The sequence below is a fragment of the Myotis myotis genome, unplaced genomic scaffold (genome assembly GCF_014108235.1).
Source record: "Myotis myotis isolate mMyoMyo1 unplaced genomic scaffold, mMyoMyo1.p scaffold_m19_p_13, whole genome shotgun sequence".
NCBI classification, from domain to species: Eukaryota; Metazoa; Chordata; class Mammalia; order Chiroptera; family Vespertilionidae; genus Myotis; species Myotis myotis.
Window position 1 is genome coordinate 17,423,041 of NW_023416317.1, and position 17,633 is coordinate 17,440,673.

The 17,633-nt window shown below is 46.8% G+C and overlaps 1 protein-coding gene across 1 annotated transcript in view; it reads right to left on the minus strand.

The window, feature by feature from the left end:
- Window positions 1-17,633, minus strand: part of LOC118668585 (voltage-dependent L-type calcium channel subunit alpha-1D) — a 287,039-nt gene that overhangs the window by 21,533 nt on the left and 247,873 nt on the right. The window contains exons 6-8 of the mRNA XM_036333801.1: window positions 15,338-15,490; window positions 14,607-14,803; window positions 8,274-8,377 (exon numbers count right to left, since the gene is read on the minus strand). Coding sequence (XP_036189694.1) covers window positions 8,274-8,377; window positions 14,607-14,803; window positions 15,338-15,490 — 454 coding nt within the window. The remainder of the gene's footprint in view (window positions 1-8,273; window positions 8,378-14,606; window positions 14,804-15,337; window positions 15,491-17,633) is intronic.

The following is a 17,633-nucleotide window of genomic DNA, read 5'->3' on the forward strand; positions in this document are numbered from 1 at the left end:
AAAACTTTCACTTACCTCGTTTCCACTGATCCCGACAGCCATTTCTATGGAAACAGTAGCCGCGAGCCAGTGGCAGAGAGGTTACCACTCACTTGTTAATGTCAGGTGTGGCTACCAGCCTGTGCACTTCAGGTACCATGGTACCAACAGCACCAGCATCCAGCTGCCAGCTACCCCCGACAGCCTTTTAACTCTGCAACAAGAAAGTTCGGTGTTTAAAAGTATATAGAAATGTCTAGCTTGGTTCTTTATTCGAAAAAGGAAGTTAGCATTCTTCCACCTGTGGCTGAAGCGGGGCTTAACTTCTTGTTCTACCAAAGCCAAACCATGTGAAGTTATTAGAGGACATGGATCTCTCCCCCAGCTTTCAACTCCATTCACGACTTTACTTCCAAGTTCAAGAAAAGAGACATCCGACAGTGTGGACACATCTTTTACAATTTAGCCTAGACAAGCCAAAGACAGATCCAGCTAAATGTTGGGAAGTATTTTGCTATAAGTGATCATTAGGGGTGTCTTTTTCTGGAATTCTGGCAGCCTGATCATCACTAATTACATACAGGAAAACCTTTTTTTTTTTTTATTGTAAAAATTATCTACAAAGAACCTTCCAACATTTCTTTGTTTTTCTTAGTCTATTGGTCAAGATAGGAAATTAATTCATAAACTCAGTACAGTTTTATTCTGTAATACAGTGGTAACCAGGCATACTGATTGCCTGGTTATCCCATGACCTAACAATATGCCTTTCAATGTTGTAAGCAATTCAGCTACTCTCTTAAGATGCAGGTTATGTCAGAGAAGTGTGTATAGGGAGAAATTCTGTTGTTCCTTTTCTATCAGCAGAGGCTGTTCAAGTGCTGAATGAGAGCCAAATCTAATCCCGCTCATGAATAATGTATAAAAGGGCCTATTCCCAGAGCATATGTCGCCACTTAGAAACTATTCACAAGCAAGAGAGCCACCATCTACCCTGATATGTTTTGCCTCCTTTGCCAACATTCAAGGGGAAAAAATCAGAGGCACAGTCTGATTTAACACATCTCATAATGGTGTGAATTTCAATGGACCAGGGTGCAAATGACGATGCCCCAAACCTGCTCCTATTCTGTGTAATTCTCATAAAATACAGCCGACAGTCCCAGCACTGCCCCCACCGTCCCTCCCCAATCTCCACACATCAGCAGTTACCACAGAAAGCAGCCAGGCCTGCCCCGGGATCTGATGCAACTAGAAGGGGGAATCGGAAGGATGGGAGAGTGAAATTCAGAATAATCACCTGGCTTGAAAATGGCTCTTAAGATGCTTCACTTCATCCATGTCCCCACAAAACTTCTAAAGTTAAGATAAACAGGCCTCTAGTCACATAAAATGAGATTAGTGATTTCAAAAGAGAACCTGTGACCTGGTAGATTTGCAACTAATTGGGACACAAAGACACAAATTAACTTAGAGCTGAATGATGTTGAACTTATAGACATGGGTTCAATTTACATTCAATCTAATGTCATAAAATCTGGTTTACAAAGAGCATTTATCTTCCAACAATATACAAGGACTGCTTACCAAAAGAAGTGGTTCAAATATTTTTTCATAACAGGTTGACAAAAACCACAGCTTTGAATTCATGGGTGAATTACAAATGATTTTCATCTTTCTTTAAAGCAGGCCCAGGAGGTGGTTTATGTGGTAGTATTCTTTAGGAGTCACTGGCTATGTCATTATGTATATACAGACATGTGCATATAATAAAACATTTTAAAGTATAACTTTGACTTTTCATTAATTCAGGCCTACCTTGGCTTATAATTATTAATTGGTTTAAAAGGACTGAGTTAATTAGATTTTCCTTGCATCCCATTAACTAACAATATGCCTTGTATACTCTTACTTGAGCCATCACAACAATGACCAAGCACTGTACACTCTTGCTCAATGAATCCTCTACACAGTTGGTATTATTAGCTCCATTTCATAGATAAGGAAAGTGGGATTCAAAGAAGTTAAGTAATTTGCCCCAAATCTCATGTGGTAAAAGGTAGAGCAAAGATGCAAGTCTTGGTGATCCAACTCTAAAGCCGGTGAGTTTAACCACTATGTTACAGAAATGCCATTACCTACCCCTATTTATGGCCAAAAAAAAAAAAAAAAAAATCACTGTCAGACGTAACTTCAATCGCAAGGATTCAGAGCTTGACAAAGAACCTCCACAGCCTCCTTGTGGAGGGCACAGAATACAGCAGTAACATGTGTACCAAGCACATTTCTCTGGTCACTTCCTGGGAAATCCAGAGAATGGCACCCTTTAGATAACTTCGAAAGGACCCAGGGAAGGGGGCATAGACTTAACATACAGACACATTAGATGAGTAAAACCCTTTATATATTTTCGAAGCACTTCTACATTCATGAGCTGATGAAAGCCAGCACCCTGTGGGAAGGTGGGTGGTGGGTCATCCCTGTGTGAGGCATGAAGAGCCTGAGGCTCAGGGTTACTAAATGAAGTCCCAGAATTACTGTGTGACACTGGCTGGACCAAAACCCAGGTCTCCTAGTTCCCTTCTCATCTACCAGCCCCCTCCTCGGGCCTGGACCCCAGCTCTGGGGACCATGCTGGCTCATGGCAGGTGTGCCCAGCATCAGGCGGGTCCTGCAGGTGCGGAACGGAGCCCACTGCCCCTGGCACCCTTTCCCCTGGGAATGTGGCAGTGATGCTAAAGAAACAAAGCACCGAAGCAGCAACGTGTTCTCTTCTTTTGTCTATTCACTGACAAACATCTCAAAAGAGACAAGGAGTTAAATGAACAATTTTAGAATTGAAAAATCACGAAGCTTCTAAAAAGCCAGCATGACGGGCGACGTGGCCTGCCTGAATTGTAGAGTTCACTGAGACATGCTTTCTAGTCACCGGTCATAACAGGCCCATCTTCTCAATGACAACTTAATGCGAAGCTGCCACACGAGTGAGACAGCTCGGCTCCCCCGCAGCACCCTGTCCTCAGAGACCAAGGTCTTCCTCTGCTCATGCCTGGCTACGGGGGGTGCAGTTTGTAAACTTCGTACTCACCTGGAGGAAAAGGGTCTGCTGGAAAACCAAAGGGGTTTCCAAAGCACCAACCTTAGAATGCTCTCAAAATGTACCGGCAACGAATCAAGCGGCAGATCAAAATCAGTTCAAGAATAAATAGGGTGGCCTGGCCACGCGAAATCTGAGACAGGGCCAAGGAGCAGGAGCAAATATTTCCCCGTGGTCAACAGACTTAAAGACACACATCCTCATTTCATGATTCTGCATCAGAAAGCTACAGCAGGGTCTTCAACGTCTACAATAGGAGTCTTCTATTTCGGTGCTTTTGGGATTCCGTTTGTGTTGGTCTCATGGCCCCAAAAGGCTTTGCGACATAAGTTGTCTTTCTTTTAGCATTTACATCCTTCTGGTTTTATCACCTCTGTAAAAATTGTGAAGCACCCTGCGACTAAAATGAAAGTATTTTGAATTTGCTTTAACAAGAAGACGAACACGAGGGACCCATTTTGATTTCCGGTTGCCTTGGGGGGAAGCCAAGGGGAGGTGGCTGGGCAGAGAAGTGCAGGTCACTGTTAGGGAAGGTGGGAGCCTGCCAGCTCCTTGTACGTTTCCCCAACAGATGCCTTATCATCTTCCAAGATCCAGCTGACAGCCCTTGGTCCACACCTCTCCTCCAGCGTTGCCCGCCTGCACTGCTTAACAATAGTCTCTCCTGCCAGACAAGGAAGGTCTGAACACTAGGCCTCTGTCTGTGGCTTAGACATCTTGGCACCCCTGGCCCTTGGCCCAGAGCCGGGCACTCAGCAGAACTCGGGAATCGCTGGCAAAATTAGTCAACAGGCTGAAGGGCTCTGCTCCCCAGACGTGGTTCTCACTTTACACAAATAGCCCCCAGCATCTCCTACCGAGTGGCCTCTGGTGGAGGAGAGTCCGTATGCAGCCCCTGGGTACAGGCACTCACCGGGGGAGGCACTAGGGAGTCCTAGGTTTTAATTTTAAATGTATACATCATTTGCATTCTCCTTCAGAAAGGGATCTAGTTTGGTTTTGATACAAAAATGTTTTTTAAGTTACTTTCAATTAAATTATTTTCCCCGAAATACAGTTCAGTAAACTGGTTGTTCCATGAGGGTGTGTGCCCTTTTTATCCCCCAGGTCTGGGTACCCCCGCCATTGGGGGTGCATATTTAATGCCCACCTTTCTAATGAGGAGCCGCTCCTCCCAGCTTTTCCTTTTTTCTTTTTTAAGCAGCTTCCTCGTGCCAGGGCGCCAGTGCCTGCTCTGCGGAGCTCAGAGATAAGGCACGTCACCGGCTCTGTTGAAATTAGCGGTTTCCATGGCCTCAGTCAGTTTAGTTGGGTTTAGGAGACACGAGGCGCCAAGGAAGTCACAACAGAATTGCTGTTGACCTTGGCCAGGCTGCTCCTGTGGCAGAGTTAAGCACGATGCCGTTTCTCCAGGGATCATTTCCCCCCTCAAACCCCATCACCAGCCGGAGCCACGGAGGTTCACTAGGAGGGCACTTTAAAGGTGTATGTGAAGGAGCATGAGGCTTGAGGAGCCACTTCTCTGAAGAAGGAAGCTTTGCTATGGGTGGGGGGCCAGGGCACGCCTCCACCCCCCAACTCAGTCCCAGCCCCCACTCCTCTCACTGGGAGGCACACTGCTGGGGCTGTTGGGCCCTAGGTGGGCCTTCATGTGTGAAACTGACCCCCTGGGTCAAGGAGAATTCCAAATCCTTTCCCCCTGCAAACAGGCAGGGAGGCGGGAGGGAGGCGAGGAGGGGAGAAGAGATGGACAGCTGGCTCGGCTTTCTGCTCTGAGAAAAAGGCGACAGAGGTCTCTCCACTGACTCGGCGTTACATGAAGACATCACTTGCCCGAGACACAAGCCCCACTAGCTCCGAAAGAGGAAGATAAAGTGAGTGACAAGAGGAAGATAAACTCACTGGGAAGCAAGTCCATCAGCAGCGTTTCCTGATGATGTCTGCACTCAGTGAGTAACACAGGCTCCCCGGGAGGTGGAACCTCCTGGGCCTCCAGCAGCACCCCAGCACCTTCTCCAGGCCCCTCAACAGTTACATTCCCCCCGCTGGCCGCTTCTGAGAGATCCTCAACAGTCCCGGGTCCCTTCCCTGGGGTACTTGCTTCCCTTTCTGGGGTACCTGCAGGACAGTGAGGTGGCACAGCTGCCCCAAGGTAAGGCGGAGCCCAGAGACATCCAAGTCCAGGTCCTGAGCCCATCTCCCCTGAGCCCTCTCTATAGAAGGTAAAAAAAAAAAAAAAAAAAAAATGAAATTCCAAAAACAGTGATGGAAGGACAAGGACCATGATAAGACCAAAAAACATGTATGTGCAGCCCTGGCCAGTTTGCTCACTGGTTAGAGCATCAGTCCATGAACCAAAGGGTTGTGGGTTCAATTCCCAGTCAAGGGCACATACCTGGGTTGCAGATTCAATCCCTATTCTCCCCCCAACCCCCCAAGTCAGGGCAGGTACAGGAGACAACCAGTGGATATTTCTCTCTCTCTCCCTCCCTCCTTTCCTCTCTAAAACAAAATCAATGGAAAAATATCCTCAGGTGAATATCCTATCTAATAAAAGAGAAACATGGTAATTAGCGTACGACCGCTACCCTTCCCATTGGCTAATCAGCAAGATATGCAAATTAACTGCTAGCCAAGATAGCGGCCGGCAGCCAGGCAGCTTGAAACTAACATGAGGCTTGCTTACTTCAGTGACGGAGGACTCCAACGTTCCCCGCCTGCCTTGCCGGCCTCTGAACTTGCAGTTTGAAACATTGTAACAAATATAGAAGCTAAACAAAACCCCAGAAACCTGCTTTCAGCGAGCCGGGATCTCAGAGCTGGAGTTGATACAGAGTTTCGATTATAGAACCCAAACAAACCAGATACCTGCTTTCAGCAGCAGAGGCCTCAGAGCTGGAGCCAGAGCTAAAGCTGGCCCAGAATAAAAAGAAAAAGAAAAAAAGGACAGGTTGGGAGCTTCAGTCACCCACCAGCCTGAAAACAGCCCTCAGCCCCTCACCCAGACTGGCCAGGCACCCCAGTGGGGACCCCCACCCTGATCCAGGACACCCTTCAGGGCAAACCAGCCGGTCCCCACCCGTGCACCAGGCCTCTATCCTTTATAGTAAAAGGGTAATATGCCTCCCAGCACCGGGATCAGCGGAGCTGAGAGGCCTCCCGGCACCGGGATCAGCATGAAAGGGGACAGTGCCCAAACCCCCTGATCGCCCTTCGGCTCTGTGTGTGACAGGGAGTGGGGCCACAACCTCTCTATCCTGTTCTGTTCGTGACAGGGGAAGGCGCCCCAACCCCCTGATCAGCCCTGCTCTGTGCCTGATAGGGGGGAGCTCCCCAACCCCCTGATTGCCCTGCGGCTCTGTGTGTGACAGGGTGCGGCGCCCCAACCCCCTGATCGGCCCTGCTCTGTGTGTGACAGGGTGCGGCGCCCCAACGCCCCTCCCACAGGCCCTGCTCTGTGTGTGACGGGGTAGAGCCATAATCTCCCGATCGGCCCTGCCCTGAGTGTGAGAGTGGCGGCGCCCCAACCCCCTGATCGGCCCTGCTCTGTGCGTGACAGGGGGTGGCGCCGCAACCTCCCCATCGACCCTGCCTTGAGTGTGACAGGGGGCGGTGCCCCAACCCCCCCAATCGGCCCTACCCTGAGCGTGACTGAGGGTGGCATCGCAACCTCCCAATCTGCCCTGCTCTGTGCATGACAGGGGGCGGTGCCCCAACTCCCCAATTGACCCTGCTCTGAGCATGACCAGGGGCTGCACCTAGGGATTGGGCCTGCCCTCTGCCACCCGGGAGCAGGCCTAAGCCAGCAGGTCGTTATCTCCCGAGGGGTCCCAGACTGCGAGAGGGCACAGGCCAGGTTGAGGGACCCCCCCCTCCCCCCCGAGTGCACAAATTTTTGTGCACCGGGCCTCTAGTTAATAAAATAAAACAAAAAAAATGAATGTGCAAAAGTTGATCATTACTCGACATGAAAGATTCTACCAGTTAAGATTAAAAATGAATTAGAGGGAAAATTCTCACAGTGACAGCAGCAGAAAACGAAGCTAATCAACAATCCCGAGAGCAGGGCATTAAGATTTTAAAATGTGTTTAGTATTTATGTGCTAGCCTAGGCTTATTTCTCCTTCACAATGAAATCTAAAACACCTTGGAAATATGCATGATTATCTCAAAGGGGCAGGTTATGCACCAATGGGAATAAAACCACAAACGACGCCCTTTCCTGGGGGAGACCAAGGTCAGGACTCCTTTTCCTCCCTGGTAATCCACTTCGGCACTTCAGCAAATTAATGCAACTGGCTTCAGGGAAACGTTCTCATTAAATTAATAGTGTTTGGCAAGCATCAGAAACACAGAATCTCACAGATAGATACGGGCAGAAAGAATCACAGTTCAATCCAAAAGCCACACACGGAGGAAACATCAGAGTTCACACGCATGCAGGGGAGCCTCGGGGGCGACGGGGGGGACACACACAGCCACCCCCGGAACACGAGGCAGCAGAATGGGCAACATGAATCCAACTGCTTACCCACTAAGGACACCAAGAACCAGGTTAAGGACGAAAAATGAGCCAAGGATAATCAGACTAACAAAATACACCCATGGCCATTCCCATCCTATCGCATCATTTACCTGTAAAATGTAAGGAGATGTTATCAGTTATCTATTTACTAAAGAGCAGAGCCCCAGGAGCAGCTGCCAGACCACGTGGGGCTTTGGTGGAAAGTCAGTGCCCCTAGGGCTGGACCCCACCCAGGGCCTTCCGTTTTTTGTCTTCACCTAAGGATACGTTCTGCTGCTGAAGTCTGGGGCCTACCAAAAGTCTGCTGGGACCAGCTCATTTAGTGACTGTTTTGTACCAATTCATCTGCATTATATTTGGATCCAGACCAATAAAGCAATTATAAATGTGTCTCATTTTAGGACAGACAGAAGGGCAAGCAATGGAAAGTATTTAAATGCCAAGCAACAACGCTGATTAACTCCTGGTCAATAACTATCCTATCGCTGCCTTTCATGAAGGCTGGTGAGGTTCCAGGAACCGTCGTGACTTGGGAAGCCTCAGCAGAGGACAAGCGTCTTGGAGGACACGGGAGGCTTGGCACCCACCCGGCGGCCCCATCTAGCAAAGCCTGTGTGGTCTTGGCAACTGTCCTCAGGGCTCTGCTTTCAAGATGAAAGAGGTGTAGCTTACCCGCTCAATACACCAAGTACAAGATTTAGTACGAAAAATGACCCAAAGATGACGAGACTGACAAAATACACCCAGGGCAATTCAAATCCCATAGCATCATTCATCTGTAAGAAACAAGATGGTCTCATAGGGGTGGGTTAATAAGGGAATCTATTAAGGAGAGAGGGTCACATTAGAGACAGCATTCTATACATTTAATGAAACATTTACTTAGATTTAAGTCAGAGACAACAGTAGCCAATACATTTTCATTATATATTACACACACACACACACACACACACACACACACACACACACACACAGAGGCATCAAAGCCTTCAGGGCAACTGAGAGCCAATTTTGGCCACCGGTAGGGCAATCAGCTGGGATTTGGCTTTTCCTCACAGGAAGCTGCCGCCATTAGGGATTTTCTGAAAGGATCTTGGTAGAGGACAAAACTACTGCTTCGCTGAAAATTATTTCCTCCTCTGTCCAAGTTGTTGGTACTTTTTTTGCTTCTGAAATTTGGGATGGTGGAAAAGTCTTAGTTATAGAGACAAACTGGCAACATTTGACTCTATAAATTCTATTCTTTAAAAAAAACACACACACACTAAAATAATAACTTTCCATTGGGAGCCAACCTCTCCAAGGAAACCTACCACCCTAAATCTGAATGGCCCTCAATCAGGAGTCAAGCACAGCTAAACTAATGCAAAGCAGGCGAGCGCTCAGAAGTCAGCGAGCTGACATGCTCCAGGAAATGAGATTTTCATGCCTGCACCACAGGAAGGACCCAGGAGAAGGAGACGCACTATCCCCCACACCGACCCTGGATGACCCGGCCTGGAAACCTGGCTTCCTCTAGAGCAGTGGTTCTCAACCTGTGGGTCGCCACCCCTTTGGCGGTCGAATGACCCTTACACAGGGGTCGGTCGCCTAAGACCATCCTGCATATCAGATATTTACATTACGATTCATAACAGTAGCAGCATTACAGTTAGGAAGTAGCAACGAAAATAATTTTATGGTTGGGTCACAACATGAGGAACTGTATTTAAAGGGTCAGAAGGCTGAGAACCACTGATCTAGAGAAACCCCATGCCCCACTGTCGCACACGCTTCTGTGGGACAGTCAGACATGGCCTCCCCGACAGACACCCCCAGGAGGGTTTGGTCACGAGCAGCTTTCATGCTGGAGCGAACAGGTACTTTAAAGGTTCACGGCCTGATGGAACTTTCCAACAGCACAGGTCAGTGTTAAATTGGGCAAACGCTTCTCCCAGGAAGGAGATGCTGAGGGCCAGTTGGGGACAACAGGAATGACCCCAGGCCCGACTTTGCTGGAACACCCAGCACCTCCGGCCGACAGAACTATACCTAGTCTGGGCCGACTCGTGGCTCTTGCCTTGCAGGTACAAGCCCTTCGGACTTTACGCATGTGCTTTCCTCCACACTATATGGCTCCATGTTTCAGCTTTACAGAATGAGACTCATGCATCTCACTGTTTGCCTCACACAGAAGCCAAATAGGAAAAGAGAACATTAAAAAAAATTACCTAACATCTGTTACTGAAGCCTAGGGAAAGGGCATTAAATCCCTTACGAAACACCTGTTTGGCCACATGAAAACTGATGTGCTTAATAGAACTCATATCAGTCTGCACATCTTACACTGGCAATTAGAGTAATGAATGAGCCGAGGCCATGGCTGCAATTGTTGATCTAATTAAGCTGGATAAACTAATTTCAGCAGGAAGGCAGAGGGTAATTCTTCCAAAGCAGCTACGCCACCAAACTTACTTAAAAACCCATGTGTGGAGGACAAGAAAACAGGCTGCTTGGTGTAGTGGCCAGAGCCCAGCCTGGAGGCAGGACCTTCCACAGGGACCTCTCTGGGCCTGCTTCCTCTCTATTGGAACAGGGGTGCGTAGGACAGGAGAGAGCATGCTCACAGGATGGGAGAGAGCTGTCCAAGTCCAGGACTCCCACCAGGAGACTTCGCTTTTCAACAACTCTGGCCGAGTCAGTGGGCTGAGCCCTCTGCTTCACCCCTTCATTTGGGCCTCAGTCTTGTGTTGTCTGCTCCACGTGGGAGGAAACTTTTATTTTTAAGGAAAGACCTTTACAATTTCTTGGGAGTGTTTGACAGATTCAGATTTGCTCAAGTCAGAAATATCACCTGGAATGACCACTGGAGGCCGGGGGCAAGGCTAAAGCTAAACAAAGGCCACAGGAGACTCTAATCCCCAGACATCAGGGAAGAGAAGCAGAGCTCAGGCTTCGAGGCCAGTCTTTCTCCCCACTAAACCTGCTCAACCCAATCTCTTCTCAGAGGCCAGTCTTTCTCCCCACTAACCCTGCTCAACCCACTCTCTTCTCAGAGGCCAGTCTCTCTCCCCACTAAACCTGCTCAACCCACTCTCTTCTCAGAGGCCAGTCTTTCTCAGACCTTACATACACAGGACAAATCAGAACTGGCAAGCTGTTCCCCAAAATACCCACATGAAAACAGAGACACTAGTTGGGATTTTGTCTGCAAGGTCTTTATTCACAATGGGGAAATCAGCATGAGCTGAAGCATTTCAATTTAGATTGCTTTTTCAAATATTTATATCAAAATTATCATGTGGAGCCACCTGGTGCCAGGGAATAATATTCTATTGGGTGTCAGTTTTCCCTTACTTCAAAGGTTGAAATGTATATTCATGTCTCCAATTAAAGGCCATCCTAACACTACTGGAAACACCACTGGATACCTGGGATGCTGGTTGTAGGTAGATCCCCTGAGCATGGAATAAGAGAAAGGTACAGGAAGGCAAGCACTTGGCCAACTAGAGAGGAATTTCCAGGTACCCTGAAGGAAGTCAATAGTTGACCACGAGAATACCCCATTAGAGCCCGACAGCCAGCAACTCCATAGGTGCCTTCACTGAAAAGAGCTTGGCAATAAGGCAAGAGGCCACATATAATTTATATGGACAGCTCTCTCCTGAAACCAATACTTTTCAAATTAATTTCTTACATTCAAAAACATGTCCTCTGAGTTAAAGGAGAAAAATAAAAAAGAATCATGTAGTCTTGTTCTGCATCTTAAAGAAAACAAAATTAAAGCCCAAAGAGCCCCAGTGACCTGTCCAAGGTCAAACACCAAGCCCTAGCCCAGCCCTAATGTTCTTTCCTTGCACTACATCCTTCTGCCTCTGTGGCCAACAAATGTGTGCGAGTCTGATGGCAGCTTAATTATGTTTATGGAACTCAATTTATAAAAGTTCCATTAATAACTTTTTTCCACCGGAGTTAATAATCCTACTCCCCACACATCCATATGGTTCTAAGTGTGTCTTTCTGAATATCAGGCATACCTGTACTTTCCTTCTCAAGACCACTGGCAAGACTCTCTTGAGATCTGAGGTCTCAATGAGCTTGGTAACTGACTGAATATAAACCTGTCAAGATGCACATAATCCCTGGCAAAGACTTTATCCACCATATACAAACACCCAAAGGATTGGAAAATTTGCTTGCCATCAATATTTTAAATCAAATCTCCTTAGTTATCTCTCAAGATGTTGTTTCCTTGATACCCTAGTTGTGGACAAAAATTAATATTTAAACATGGCCCATCTACACTGAGGCAATGGGATTTTACACTTGAAGAGTAATAGTAATTAGTCTTTGCTGTGCTGGGCATGCATGTTCTGTTCTGGAGCAGCTATGTGGCTTCCAGCTGACTGTGGCCCATAACATATTAAGAAGGCCGGGTGCCTTGCCTGCCTATCTCTATGATGTAATCAACAGGTAATTAAAAACAACCTGATGTGTTTCAAAGACTAAGACCTTGGTGAAGACGGTGGAAGACATGACTTTGCTGCCCCAAATGTTATAGAAGGGTGGAGAAATAAATACCAAGGAGAGAGAGTGCTGGATTCTAGTCTAGACCAGGGGTCGACAAACTATGAGCTGCAGGCCAAACCCACCCAGCCACCTGCTTTTGTACAGCATTTGAGCTAAAAGTGGCATTTACATTTTTAAATGGTTAAAAAAATCAAAAGAGTATTTTATGACACGTGAATGTTATACAAAATTCAAATTTCCGTTTCCATAAAAATGGCTTCATTAGAAACCATCTGTCTACATGTTGCCAATGGCTACTTCTGAGCAACCCAGAGCAGAGGGCAGAATTGAGTTGTGACACAGACATTATGGCCTGCAGGCAAAACACATTTACTATCTGGCTCCTTATAAAAAAAAAGAACATATACCCACATTCTAGATCAAGGACCACAATCTCTTGCTGTAGGGCCCTAGGGATGTTCAGTGATCTCTCTATAGTCCATTGTTTCCATCTTCAAAATCCCAGACTTTCTATAAAGGGATATAGGCTGGAATAATATTAATAAATTATGTGTGTTCCTCCATTAAAATAAAGATGCCATGTAGTTCATAGAGACTATAATTATTATATTGTTAAATTATTAACTCTGATTGTCATATTAACAATAGAGATCACAATTACATGATCTTGGGTGATCCTGCAAGGTTCTCAGGAAGGCAAGTGGAAACTCATTTCTGGGCACATGGAGTTTTCTCTCCTTTAATCTCACACTCCCAGAGGTTTCACTTGCTTGACAAATGGAAACTGTGATGAGAGAATGTGCAGAAATATAACATAAAGTATAAAATTGTCCATTAGTCAAGGCATGTTGGATCAGCAGTGAACAATTTACCGTGACTAGAGAGAACAACAAAGTGGAGAGGATCACAGATTTTTTTTTAATCAAAATGCTGTTTTCTGTACTGTTTCGGGGAAGGATTCAAGTTTGGGCTATTTGGATGATGCTTTTTGGATTTACAAGAAATTTTAAGGGAAATCTGGGAGTGAGAACTCAACTAATCTAATGAGGAGTTGCAACTTTTTAAACAATACTAGTGAAAAGGAACCCTTTGCTTAATTTGAGGGTCCCCTTGCACGACCAGGGTCTTGGCTCATCCAATATAATCTCCCTCCTTCGTCCTCTCCATGAAAGGCATTGATATATAAATATAAACAATAGATGTGCATACACACACACACACACACACACACACTCCTATAACAACAAGGAAAAGGAGAGAAAAGGGGAGAAACAAGGAATAACATGCTGGTGCTGCTTAAACCTTATTACCAAACTAGACACAGACTTTGGGGTTGAAAATAAAAACATACCCTCCCTGCCTAACATTGAGGATAGAGGGACTTCTATAATCCTGTAAGCATGTGGTCACTGGTGAAGGGAAGCAAAAACCTACTATAACCCTCAGATGCTCTGTTCTCTGAAGTTACAGAGAAATATGAAATCCTATAAAGCGTCTAAAATTTAAAAGCTACATCTCAATCTGCAGGCCTTCTCGCTAGAGACTGCCCATTCAAGAGGCACTGTATTACTATGAATTGCCTTTTAACAAGTTATTATTGGAATCCTGGTTAATCTCATTTGGATTTTGGTTTAGCCTCAAAATCTACATGTCAGCTGTTTTTCCCAGCAACTCTGTGGCATGGAAAATAATTTCTAAACTTCTGTGAGCTTGTTCAAATTCTACCAAACAAACAAACAGGCTCAGCTCGGGGAAATGGCTGTTGAAATGCTACCACTCTTCATTTATGGCCAAGCCTCCTGGCACTGTCTGGATCAAGAAGAACCAGACTCCAGCCATCGAAGGGGTGTCCCCCCATTTTCACGGCCAGCTGGATGGGTCCCCGCTCCATTTCTACCCTCTCTGCCAGAGTTCTTTGGCTCCAAAGAGAAAGGAAGAGAGAACTAAGGGCTTGTGCTGGGCTGATTTATATGGTACTGAAGAGGCAAGGGAAATATAATAGGGGAAAAAACCCATTTTGGCTTTAGGGCTGTGCTAAGTTATGGAAAGCATGAAAGGTATGCAATTTATGTTCCCTATCTTCCGTTTCGGAGACTAGTAAAGCAACCTTCCTTGGTGTATAAAAGAACAATTTTAGCCCATGAAGCCTCTTCACCTGGGAAATAACTCCTGGCTCTCTAAGAGCTTACCGGGGCCAGCCTGGCCTTCTGGGCTCCTCCAGGAAGGGGCCACTAGGCGCACTGGGCAAGCACTCCCCAGGCAGCCCAGGGGCGTGGAGGGAGCCAACACTGGCCTCCTGCTCTCTAGAATGGACACTAAATGCCTGAGGAGGAAAGATGATGAGTCTTGCTGAGTGAAGAGAGGGTCTGCTTCCCTTCCCCAAAACACTGACTTGCAGGGTTTCTTTTTCAGTCAACTCCCCAATGGCTCTAGCTAACGCAACTGTCATCCAAAGAAAGAACACTCCACCAGCTCCCTCCCCTCACTGCTTACCCAGTAGAGCACGTCTGTCCAGCCCTCCATGGTGATGCACTGGAAAACGGTGAGCATAGCAAAGGCAAAGTTATCGAAGTTGGTGATGCCTCCGTTGGGGCCAACCCAGCCACTCCTACACTCCGTGCCGTTAATGATACACTGGCGTCCATTCCCTGAGAACGCACATGGCGCTGGGTCCTCTTCAGCTACGATATCTGCAAGCAGAGCAAGAAGGCTTCACAACCCAAGGATGAACATCGGGACACCCACGCCTGAGGAGGCCGAGCACCGTTGCTTCCTCCCATCTCTGCTGTCTCCGAATCCCACTTGGCCTTCAAGGTCCGCTCCACACAGTGCCTCCTCCGTGGAGTTTGCCATTTCCTGTACTCACAGCACCTTTCTCTCCCGGGGCTCTCCCCTCTGTGCTCACTCACAGCACCTTTCTCTCCTCGTGCTCCCTGGCAGCACCTTTCTCAAGTCTGTATACAATGCCACTGATGCGCCTCCTGTTCTAATTTTGGGGGGTCCCTCGTCTTGCTTGCCAGGACACATTATACAGGAAATCAGGACCAAAAAGGAGATTTATTTATTTTGAACATAATTCACACTAGGAACTGGCCCAGTAAATTTACTGGTACATTTGGCTTCTTTTTTTTCTCACTCTCATTTTGTTTTAGATTTTCTCAAAACCACAAAAGTTGTTTGGGAGGAAATAAAAAGTTGGGTGAGCGACCATTTTCATTACTCACCTGAGTCAGCAAAAAAACATGTTTTGTGCATTTTTCCAATAAAAAGTTCCAATCCTATAATAGCATAGATTATGATTACAAATAATACCAAAAGGGCTATGTGAAGGAGGGGAACCATGGCTTTTATAATGGAGTTCAGGACAACTTGTAAACCTAGGAGAGAGAGAAATAAGTTTGTGAGCCAGGAAGAAACTTCAGGGATGCACATATATAATTCCTAATGGCGCCTGCTTTGCATGTGACACATAGTAATAAGACTCAAAGAGATATCTCAAAGCTTTCAATTAGCGTTAATCTGGATGTGAAATAAGTTAAAACGAAAACTTAAAGATCATCTAATCCAACTTCCTCACTTAACAGATGGGGAAGGCCTAGAGAGGGGACTGTCCAGTTTCAAAGTTAGTCATTCATGCATGCATTTGTTCATCCATTCAACAACGTTCCTTGAACATCTACCACGTGGCAAGCATCAGGTTAGTGCTTTGGGAGATATGAGGATGTATTACATAATGTGCCTTCTCTCCAAGAGCTTGTATCCTAGGAGGAGACATAAGAATTAAATGCAAAGGAAAGGTCGCACACAAATGCTGTGTGAGTAACATCAGTCACAGTTACACACCGTTTCTGAGTGGGGAGGAGAAAGAGGACTGGGTGGCAGCCCCCTTTCGGCAGGGCCTGGGTCTGAGGAGGGTGATTTCCACGGGTGGGCAGGGGAGAGGCTATGCCAGGCAGAGGGGAGAGCGCACCAAGCGCACAGAGGTGAGCCAGCGCTGTATGGGCTCGGGATGGGGAGCCTTGGCTGGTGAGAACAAGTGGAAAGGAGTATCAGGAAGGAAAAGCAGCCTGCAGCTAGGTAGCTCTGGGCTTTGAATCTGGGCTACAGGACCATCTTTAGTCCGTTAGCGAAAGGCAGCCTCTTTAGCAAGATGAATGGGGCAGCAGTAGACAGGATCGGTGGAGACCAGAACTCAGCAACTGAATTTGAGGGAGAAGAAGGTACCTATAGAGGCAGGGTCATGAGGAAATCCTAGTGCCCAGCCAAAAAAACAAAAAGCATGTCAAAAGGAGGCTCTCCTGGAATGAGGGAGGCAGGAGACAAGCAGAGGAAGGAGAGCAACTCAGAACCAGTGAGTCGATCGCGGCACAGCAAGAAGAGGAAAGCATGCTGCAGCGGAACCCTGGGCTTGAGAGATGGGGAAGGGACACGAAAGCGTGGAGGCTGTCCACGGAGTGATACTCAGAGCCATGGTATAGGAAGAGAAAGAGGGAGAATGGAAAGGGGGATGGTGGGTGGGAGGAGGCAGAAGACTGAGGGACAGTGATGGCCAGGAGACCAGAACTCATACTAGAACCTGACCTCCACGTTTAGTGTCCTACCTTCTTCCCACCACCCATGACCACAGCTTCTGCTCTGCACAGTTCACTCTCCTCTTTATTCTCTTCCCCTTCCCCTCCCCACTGTCTCGCCTCATTCAAGCAGCCCTTTTCTAATATTCTCTCACTCTCCCAATACATACTCAAAGAATGAAGGAATATAAGCTGAGATGCTAGAATTAAATAAGTTAGGAATCAGAACACACCAAGTAGAGAGAAGAATACTTACCAGCAATCAGAAAGATGGGAAAGAGGTGGGGGACTGGTTGGGGAGGGAAGACGAATCAGAGGATTTCAGACTCACAAAGAGCCCATCTTTCCAAGACCCTCATTATGACCCAAATCCTAGGTACTGCCTTTGGATGTTTAAGTGCTCAAATGGTTTCTTTTGGGGAAAAAAAATGATCATTAAGATGATTGCTAATGTTTCCACCTTCTAGAAAGAACAGACAGAGGGGAAAGAAAACATCCGCTTTAATCCAATCGGATAGGGGCTTTTTTGTTGTTTATTTTTTTAGATGTGGATAGGCCATTCAAAATCACCATTCAGCAGTTAACTCTTCTCAATTCCACGGCAGTGAGCCTTGTGTTTCACGAATATGTTCATATTTAAGGCTCTCCTGTACTTCAGGTTGGCCACATTTGTGAGATAATGAAGCTGTATCTCAATGTGAATTGTACACTTTTATGTGACATTAAGCTCCTTTGTATATTGTCGATGTGTACAGAGCTCACGGAGGCTCTGATCACAGAGGCAGAGGGGTGACGTGGAAAGAACACCAGGAACTGGGAGACTGTGGGTCTGGCCTGTTGGCCACCCACTGGCTACAGGAACCTGAACAAGTCACTACCCCTTGGTGGGCCTCGGCTTCCTCATGTAAAGGTGATGCTGTTGGGCGGATGCTCTCTAGGGATCTTTCCC